This window comes from Alosa pseudoharengus, unplaced genomic scaffold (genome assembly GCF_046254945.1).
Source record: "Alosa pseudoharengus isolate Yale_2024_CS ecotype anadromous, Long Island Sound unplaced genomic scaffold, YU_APseudo_1.1 YU_APseudo_1.1_scf_19, whole genome shotgun sequence".
Classification (NCBI taxonomy): domain Eukaryota; kingdom Metazoa; phylum Chordata; class Actinopteri; order Clupeiformes; family Clupeidae; genus Alosa; species Alosa pseudoharengus.
The window spans coordinates 21,136,990-21,147,265 of record NW_027468657.1 but is presented as its reverse complement, the minus strand read 5'-3'; the positions used below and the strand labels follow the sequence as shown (position 1 = coordinate 21,147,265).

Sequence of the window (10,276 nt, the reverse complement as noted above, 5' to 3'; positions counted from 1 at the left end):
GAAGTGTACCACATGTACATTTATACTAATCAACTTTCTACCTAAAGTAAACTTGGGAATTATACTTCAACCGCACTTCCGTTTACTTGATAAAATGTGTCGGCGTTTTTAACTTGTATTATGCCCCAATCTTAAATACCGGTAAAAGGGTTTTAATAACTTGATCCTTGTCTCCAAGTGTGCCTGAAGTCAGCACTGCAGCTTTGTTTCTACAACAGTCCTTTCAAACTTCAAGAGCACCTTGCATGTACCTGTCCTGGGGTCTACCACATCCATGACCTGAGCATTCGGTATACCTTCCCTTTTTGTCTGTTAAAAGTACTTGCTGCTATTGCGGCAGAGGCTATTGACTGCAAGGTTTTTTACATACTTTTTACGTTATGAAAATTAACCACTGTTGTCAAATAAACAATGAAAGTACATCAGTGGTACATCATGTTTTTTGTTAGTGTATTCTTTTAAACGTATTATGAATTAGGGTTTAGTTAATTACCATACTTCTGCCAGTGTATACAGTACATAGCAAATAACTATATGAATGGTATTTATAAGTATACATTTCTCCATAAATACTAGATAGCTAATGTACTACATAATGTACAGTATAAAATAAAGTGCTACCATAAAATGAACTGGTTAATAAGGTCCAAGCTAAGTACTGACATATAAATATTGAAAAAAATATTGAGTTGTATTGACTAGGGTTAGTGGTCTGATGATTTGTAAATCCACTAATCCAGCTTCTTTGTTTACAATCTCATGAATATTAAAATATGTAATATAATCCAAATATGTAAGAAAAACAGGTGTGAGTGGATTCAAAAGTTGATATTTTAATAAAATAATTGCATCACAGTCATTTGGTCGGAAAAAACAAATGCTAATTGGCCTTTTAGGGTACAATCAGAGACAAAAAAAATCATAACTATTTTCACTGTAAGTAAGCCTCACACAAAATACAAGGATTCATAATTCCAGCAGCGTCAACCAGCACTCTCACTTACACACGTGTGAGCGTGCACACACACACACACACACACTAACACATATACACACTTGTTGCCATCTTCATAATTTCTCTCCATTTTCAGCGTCATCATCATCTCTCTCTCTCTCTCTCGTTCTCTGTCCTATCACTTTTTGGTAGCATAGAATAATCCCCAACGTTGGTCCCCTAATTCACAGCGTTGCAGTTTTTCTGTCCAGCCTTTCATAATAGCATCATAGTCTTCTTTAGAGAATTCCTGTAGACAGTGAAACACACACACACACACACACACACACACACACACACACACACACGTTGTCACAATGTTTTATGGATCAGAGACACCTGCAGGAATACAGAATAGAAGATACACACAGAAACCCAATAAATTACAAGAGGATATACTGATTCTGTGGAAGTTTGGATTATGTTGAAATATTCAGTGACTTAATTCATTTACAGAACAGGAGGACACGTCACATCTCTTTTGCATTTTCCTTCAGGTCAAACCAGCTTGTTTATATATTTGACATTTTAAATGTCTACCATTTCACTATCTTCCTCTTGTGTCTTTCTTAGTTAGCGATTCAATAAACTCAAAACTAAATTTAAAGGTAAACTATGCAGTATTTGCAATTTCCTTACTGTTTTTTTTTTCGGTTTTTGCTTATTTTTCGCTTGCTCGGTCATGACGAATGTCTGAGAAACTCCATCGCTACCTTTTTCTAGCCGGTGCCTGGCGTGTATGTGTATTTGAATGCAGTAAAGCAATTCATTACACTCGTTATACTTCCTGACACTGAGGCCGTCGGCCCGCCGGCCCACAGTTGCAAGCGTGTTTTTTCCGCTCACAGGCGCTAGGGGGAAGCGAGACGGCCACCATTCAACCCGAAAAAAGTCATATTACCATTCCAATGACTGAAGCTGGTAAATGAAGGTAAATTAAGCTAAAAAAAAAAGCATATTAAGCTAAAAAACCTGCATAGTGTGCCTTTAAACTTCTATCAGTCTATTAATATTAAAATGTATAGGCTAGAATACATCTTACATCTTGTTGGGGTAAATGTGTAATAACCATTTAATATCTATGTTATTTCTGTTGAAGGGTCTGCGAATATATTTGCATCTATTACACAATGTGTTGCTTGTTGAGTAAATGAACAATAAAGTAAATGAATGAACAATAGATGAACAATAAAGTAGGCCTAAAGTCAATTTGAACTGAACATTTTGCTTGTTTGTGGTGATTACTGTGAACTTCTACTAAGCATACCAACTGTAACATTGAAGACCATGAAAGTTATTGACAATGAAGTTATTATAATGTGATACGTAAGGGATAAGGGAATTGACCGATCCCAAGCCCCTCCTCCCATTGTCAGTCCCATAGTTACTGTTGCTAAGTCGGACAAGTTTGCAGGAAAGTGTGCGAGAACGCGTGTTCAACATGGGGACGCAGCCCCTTTTAGCCGAGTGCAACAGTGTATGCTGGATTTCTGGGCGTCAAGTAATATTGATATATTCAAAAAACAGAGGTCAGAAAGGCCTTCAGTATGCAGATGGACTCATTCACAATGTCCGCTGTTATCAACGAGGTGGAACACCACAAATTGAGGACAAACCAATCCGGTGTGGATCTTAATGGGATGCATGTTAACTGGGGATAAACAATTAGCACGTTATCACGAGCAGGTAGTTTACCTTATTTGCTGCAGATATGACTCTGATTCAATAAACAGGTCTGTGCAAAAATATGGTGTTGACGTGTCCATAACCAAATCTAACCATATTTCGAGGATTAGTAAGACGGAACCAAGTGCTGCAGATCGATCCAAGTTCACGCAACTTGGGAGAGTGACTACGTTAAGCAGCTCATGTTGGGGAGGTGGAGAGATAGCTTCTCTTCGGTAGGTCGAGTCTACTTATTATTTTGAATGGGTGCTTTGGAAGGAAGAGTTCAAATAAACATGATACAAGTGTATTGAAAAGAAACCACTCCGAGTTCAAACCCATACCACGCATGACATATCTGCAGTTTGCAGACGTGGTTTGTCTTGCACTAGACTTCATCATAATGCTTTAATTAATTTAAACGTGGGAAATGTAGTAGGCTAGGTCTAATAGCCTATTGGCGATTTCGAGACTGCATAGCCTGCAAGGCATAGTTTTGAATTCTGCACATGATTCGATCTTTAGAAGACGGCTATCTCTCGTTCAGCCATCAATAATGCATCGCAGTAGGCTATTATTGAGTTTGTTGAAAAAATGATCATTAGCTTATTTCTGTCAACAGTCTTCTATCCCAAGTTAGACATGGCAATGTAGTTAAGCTGAAAGTATGTTCTTGATGTGTGTAAGGCGATACGTGATTGAAGGTGTAGCCTTTTGCGCTTCTTCCAATCGTATGAATGCGAGTTTAGTTCCTGCAAGTTATATTTTTTTTGCGTGGGCGTATGTTGTCGTTTCATCAGTGGAAACCAGATTTAGTTATGTTTTTGTGTGTAGTTATGAACACAAATAAAGGGAACATTTTCGTACACACTCAGATTTCTTTACTGAAAAGTAGCAGCCTATCCAAAGTTATGCAAAGTTAGGCCTATGTGTGTTAACGCACGGTCAGGATATCGGATGTCACTTCTACAAGTATCTCAGGCTTATCTTTGAACCTTTTTGAGCTCTTTAGTTATTTAGTTACTTAGGCTACTCACAAAAGAAGCATTATAGCATTCGCATAACCGCCGTATTGTCATACAGAATGGACACTAGAAAATTCAAAATTGACCGAGGTTGACCGAGGTCCTCCGAAGTCCTCATTGTGACATAGTAAAAGGGGGCGGGGCTTGGGATCGGTCAATTGTCCGCCAGTAATTATCAGTCCTGACAGGGAGAACAGAACCCTGACGCGCAGCGGAGTGAATTGAACATGTGAATGGAACTTTCTGCAGCACTCTGAAGAGCCGTGTAATAAGTAAGGGATAATGTATAGAACGCCGGTCATTATTGGGAAAATAAGTCCCGACAGGGCGGACCGGCGTTCTATACATTATCCCTTACTTAAAACATTATGACAGATGATGACAGCATTCTTACATTCTAAAGTAGGTCACTTTGTTTACCTAGAATGCCTACTGCATGTGGAGGTAGTGTGGTATGTTGTGTCTGTACTGCTTATCGCAGTGTTTGTCAGGAAGCTAAAAATAGCCTTAATTGCGTGTTTATATTGTGTTTGGGTTCAGGCTCCGCCCCCCTCACCTGGACAAACTCCTCCCGCATGACCTCTGCTTTCTCCAGCTCGCTCTTGATCACCTGAATGAACTGCTCTGTTCGGTCCTCTGCGCGCACGTTGGTAAAGCCTGCCTCCTCCAGGAACTGACATGTAAATACAGTTAAATAGGAATAAACACACACACACACACACACACACACACACACACACACACACACACACACACACACAATTACAGTCATTACTATATCAGAAAACTCTAAGTAACCATTTGACTAAATCTACAAGAATTAGAGAATGATAATATTTCAAACATACTTTTAGAAATGGTGTAAAGCCATTGTAATCGTCAAACTCATGCCAGTAATGAAACTTGGTGCCTATCCTCACACACATACACACACCTGTCCATATCTCTTTGGCGTGTAGAGGATGTATCCTCTCTGTTTAACGTAATCCTCAAACTGGGGGCTCCAGGGTTTCTCCCCACTGCAGTAGTCACTGATCAGCACCTTGCCACCAGGCTTCAGCCACGACTGCACAACAGACCAGCAAAGCACAGAAACAGAGTGTGATCTTGATACCATTTCAAAGAGTATGTCCATATCAGAGGTATATGTCAAACTATGTGGGCTGGTTTAAGCCTAGTACTAGGCTAATAGCTTTTCCAATGAAAAGCTTAATGCACGTATGGGAATCCGGCCCAAGGTGTTTGAAATGTTTATGATGCTTCAGCAAAGCTGCTTCTGCTATGAATTTTATTGCTTGGTCTAACAATCTCAAAGTGTTTTCCAAATACTGTGTTTTGTATGCTGTATACATTGTAAACTATGTCTGACTATGTTGGGTTTGTTTTAAACCACACACACATATGCCATGGCTACAGTCAAATGCAAATATACTTACATTGAAATTTTTGAAGAGCTCCAGTTTGTCACTGATGTGCAAAATGGTGTCTCTGCTATACACCACATCAAAAGTGCCCTCAGGGAAAACTCTCTTTGTGGCATCAGCTACTTCAAAGTGCACCTGTCAAAATAACAGTACGTTCTGAATAGCCAACGACTTATAAGCCCATTCTTAAGTATGTGGGACGTTATTTCGATTGACTTATCTGCATACCATAGGCAGCTTCTCTTTGACTGCTCGCTCGCAGGCAATTTCCACCATGTTTGCAGACAAATCCATTCCCAACACTTCCACGCCAAAGTTCTATCAGTTCAAACACAAAAGACTCATTAGACATACTACTTAATGCAATATTTGGTATATCAAACAATTACAATATATGTAAAAAGATAATACAACCATCTTTAAATTGTTTCTGCCTCCTACCTTTGCCATGTAGAAATCTCCCCCTCCTATGCCACAACCAACGTCGACAACTTTTTGCCCGGGTGTGAGGTTCAAAAGGTCAACAAACTCCTGTTGGAATTCCAGACAATGTCAGGACAAGTATTAACATGTGTAACGACAGTTGCTTCTAGTTTACATATAATATCATCATGCACAATACATTTAGCTGTACACGTTTTTATTTTATTTTATTTGACTGCCCCCATGGGGATTGAAGTCAAATAAAATAAAATTAAAAAAATGGAGAGCAAGTGTGCAGACCTTCTCTGTTACTGGATTAAAATGTGAAAGGCCTACTGTAGCTAGATGGCAGTGCAACATGGCAGAAGGCATTGTTGCACCTGTCATCTTGCTACAGTAGGCCTTTCACATTCTAATGCCACCATATTTCTACCACATATAGAAAATGGAGTTGTATTCACCTGCTCCCTATACACTGTAGATATAATGGGCTAACAAAAATATTATTCTTATTTGCAGATGGAAATGTAAATTTCTGTCAATAGGTCACTCCTACTCACTGTAGTTCTTAAAGCAAAACAGTCCAATTCTTTTACCTTAAAATAATGGCTTTCAGACTCATTCTGATGCTACAATGACTTATAATACACAGAAATGACATTGCCAATAAACGCCGAGAATGCTTGATATTGTACTATGTAGCGTTGTTGATCGGGTAGGATCATGACCCTTTTTAGTCGTTTTTTGACTAACTGGGTACCGTCTTTGTGTCAAATGGCAATGAATATTAACTATCTAATACTATCAAATATGGAATATCTTGTTGAGTTGCTTTAACAAGGGATACAAATGTAGTTATAGTGTACACAGAGTTACATCATGAAGCTAGGGGCTAATTTAGCTTTGACTCTCACATCTACACTCCCGATGATGCCACAGCAACCATCACTCAACTCAGCCATACTAACTACTCGCACCAATCAGCCCCACTGGTGCTACATTTAGCCTTTCGGCCCACCCCACCTTCGTGGTGCTGTGCCCTCCTGTGCTGACGTAGCCGGCGCCGAACATTTTCTCGTAGCGCAGGATGCCACGGCGCGTGTACTGCTGGTTGTCCAGGAACTGCTGGAAGGTGCCGAAGCCCCCCTGCTGGGCAGCCTCCCGCTGAGCTTTCTGCAGAAGCCAGCACACCTGGTTCTTGTTGTTCTTCATCTAGGACGGGACAGGGGGACAGGGGGGCAGAGAGAGAGAGAGAGAAAGAGAGAGAGAGAGAGTAGGGGATAAAGCGAAAAGCAGGGGGAAATAGGTTTTGATCAAAATCATGCTGGAGGGGAGGTGTATGCATTCCATTCCCAAAATACCAATAATATAAACCTGAAAAATGAATAGTACAAATAACCCATGCTTAATATCACTTAAAGATACCGGTAGTATAACAAAAGCACTAATAAAAAAAATCTATATTATTGAAATATCAAAATGAAATCCTGAAAATCTCTACTTCGCTTTTTATGTGTTCTCTGACTCCTCCACTCCAAGCTGTAGTTGGGCAGCTGGAGTTGAATAGCACACACACAGCTCTGTGTATTACCTTGACGTAGGTCTGCACTGTTTTGGTCAGGACAATGTCAAAGCCAAAGGCCCCTTTATCTCCCTGCCACTGTGCTGATGTCATCAGATGGTTGTAGAGGGCCGGAGTGCGGTAGTGGGTGGGGTTAAAATCTCTTTTGCAGTTCCCTGAGGAGGTCAAAGAACCATTGTCACGGAACTTCCAGAGCCATCTCATATAAGAGAACAAACCTTCAGCAGTATTATTCAATTATATATTTCTGAGATTAATGTACGAACGAGGTGGGATGGGGGAGAGAATGGCCTCTCTGATGTGTCACCTGATTGGTGGAAGCAGGACTCCCTGAAGAAGAGATGTCCTCCAGGTCTGAGCCAGGACAGCATCTTCTCGATCAGTTTCCCCAGCTCCTCATCGCTCAGGTACATCATCAGCCAGTTAGAGAAGATCAGGTCAAAACTGAAGGAAGAATGAATATGCTCTGTGTAGATCCCACAGCTATGATCCCTAGCAGGTATTCTGACATAACTACATATCAAACATATAGAAAATAGGGAAAAAAAAACTACAAATTGAAAGAGTAGACCAATACCTTATTACTGAATCGCCTTTACTATCTCTTTATCTATTTCCTCTACAATGTCCCCCTCTTTTATTATTTCCCCTAGAAGATATTATAAGGTATATTAACCAAAGGAAATGTTCTTCTCTTAATATCAGTGCCTAGGGGCTTTTCCCCTCATACCTGTTTTGGGGGAAATTAAGTTGAGTGACGTCAGCCTGGAGGAAGTCAGCATTACCGAGGTGACTGTTGTCCTCCCTGTTCTTTTCCACAAACTTCTCCATGAAATCCACAGCTGTCACATGGTGGGCTTTACCAATGAGGTGACACGTGTATCGTCTGGAAGGGTGAAAGGCCAAACAAAAGGTCAAAACTATGGGTCACAGTGATATTGTTTCAGGAAATAAACAAGCTTTAAACAGCAAACATCTTAAGACAACCTATTTTACAAGTGCACGCATTTCTCAGCAGAAAACAATACAATTGAATACATACTGCTGTCACTTGTTGAATTAATGATGATAGACTAGTTGATTACTTATCTAAAAAGTGTATATTTTGTAATGTAATACATACAGGGGTCTTATAAAAGGTGTACTGATTTGAATATCAATATACAGTTTTTTTTTTATTTTGACCCTTATGATTACCTGACCTTTGCCCTAGTGTTCAGCTAACCCTGTGTGCAACCTTAGTCTTCACTATGAGCCGGAACCTATGACTTCCAACTGTTGACCCTCATATCAATCATTTTATGATGGAGGATTCAAATAAAGTGGGAGAGATTGTACAGGAAGTGTCAACACAAGCATGATTTAACAAAAGCATGCCTGCATGTCTGATAACAGTTGCATTTATAACAATGACGCCCAAGTAGTGTGATTAATGTGTTACTGCTTCATTAATTCTTAGAACTTAGTTAAAGTGTACATGCCAGGGCCAAGATACTTTAAAATGAAATGAATGTAAATGAAAATGTATAAAGCACATTTAATAACAACAGCTCTTTAACAGTTGAGGTTAATCAATTAACAAAATAAATTTGAAAAATGACTAAAACATAAAATAAATTAAAGCATAAAACATTAAACATAAAGGCTATGAGTTTTTAGTGGATACGGTAAGCACGCTGTTAAATCAACTTGTGTGATTTTAAAAGGCTATATGATCATCAGTTCTGTCTTTATCCAGGTTCTGAGAATAGTTTGCAGGACTGACCCTATGCCTGCCCCTAGCTCCAGGACGTCTTGGTTGGCCACACTAGGCAGGAGGGAGAGGATCTCGGGGAGCTCGTGCTCAGTGAGCAGCTGGGCATTGGAGTCCAGCATCATTTCCTGGACCGTGGCTTCTTGAGAATGCTCCTTCCAGAATTCAGTCATGGTCTGACGCACAGCTACAGAGAGAGAGAGAGAGAGAGAGAGTTCTCTTTTAGATAGTTTAACATCACCTCGTCATTATATAATCATGTAGAGATCAACATAATTTACTTCTATGCTTGATGTTGACGTGGCTTATGTTAACTCGTTAATCAAGACAGTGCTGGCAGCTGTTACTTCTTCATAGGAATAACAACACAATTATGGTGGAACCACTGACTTCAGAAGGATATCTCAACACATTTGGTTTGGTATGTGAAGCATTAGGTACTTTTAGTTTTGTAGAAGTGATTTCTAAAAGTAATAGAATGCTAGCGACTGTGCTGTCAACGTGACAATCATTAGAACTGTCATGAAAGATTACAAATCAGGAGAGACCGTATTGCTCGAAAGAAACTCCATCTGAAATTCTGTAGGTACTGCAAATGTGCATCTATGCCCTGAGAGGTTTCTGATGCGCCGGCGCCCTAGGCTACATCTTCGTCTTTAACCACAAATGAGCCTTCCACCTTATCTAATAACATGTCAGGATGACAGTTTAGTCCGTGAACATCTCTTACCTGCTTCCATATCGAGAACGTAATACTCGCTTGTAAGTGTTTACAAAATAAAAATCAGTCTCAGTCAGTCTCAGTGGGTTATTAAAAGTTGTATAAAAAAAATAGCACAGCTCTTTCTGAACACCTATCTTCACAAACAAGTCACAGCAGGCAATAAGAATTAGATATTAGAACAGGTAGCCTACACTGACTGTGTACGCCCCGGTACGCTCTTTAAATAGCCTAATGTATGGTAGTATGCTGAGAGTCCATAAGGGCAGTGTCGATAACCTATACTGACCATTCCAATGCGCCGACTTTGAGGGGGGAGAGGATGGTTACGTTACGCATGAATAATTACATTACAGAAATACAGGTGTAGCGTTGGCAAGGGATTTCCCCCTTTTTTCTTACCTTGCGAGTTGACCATGCAGTCTGATAAAGCTACCGTGAGGTGCTTGGGTGGGAGGTCCGTTCTGTGTAGTTCCGCCAGGACAGCAAATCAGCCACATCATTCAGTGCATAGGCGTGAGAAGAGATGGAGCGCGAGTCATCTGGAATATATTTGTCCATTTAAATAATGATGCAACCCAGAGCATAATTACAGTCTTGCCCGTCTTCAATTTAACGATCAGATCATTTAAATTCGGCCACTACCGTTAGCCTGTGGATATGCTGACGCATCCAAACACTATTGTAGT

General features: G+C 40.1%; 1 protein-coding gene across 1 annotated transcript; it reads right to left on the bottom strand.

Annotated features, from left to right (window-relative positions):
- Window positions 1–895: 895 nt before the first annotated feature.
- Window positions 896–10,048, bottom strand: pmt (phosphoethanolamine methyltransferase). Its single transcript, XM_076292906.1, has 12 exons — window positions 9,990–10,048; window positions 8,879–9,053; window positions 7,844–7,999; window positions 7,421–7,557; window positions 7,123–7,268; window positions 6,555–6,743; window positions 5,550–5,639; window positions 5,337–5,426; window positions 5,121–5,243; window positions 4,619–4,750; window positions 4,241–4,357; window positions 896–1,244 (listed from the first exon to the last, which is right to left on the bottom strand). The coding sequence occupies exons 1-12, from the start codon at window positions 10,003–10,005 to the stop codon at window positions 1,134–1,136; spliced, it is 1,482 nt and encodes a 493-aa protein (XP_076149021.1). The 5' UTR covers window positions 10,006–10,048; the 3' UTR covers window positions 896–1,133.
- Window positions 10,049–10,276: the final 228 nt, after the last annotated feature.

Bases quoted from the DNA above. Each gene is read 5' to 3' on its own strand.
- pmt (XM_076292906.1), bottom strand. The intron at 8,000-8,878 runs GTCAGTCCTGCA...TCACCCTTCCAG, and splicing joins GAGCTAGGGGCAGGCATAGG to ACGATACACGTGTCACCTCA. The intron at 7,558-7,843 runs GTATGAGGGGAA...TTCTTCCTTCAG, and splicing joins CTTAATTTCCCCCAAAACAG to TTTTGACCTGATCTTCTCTA.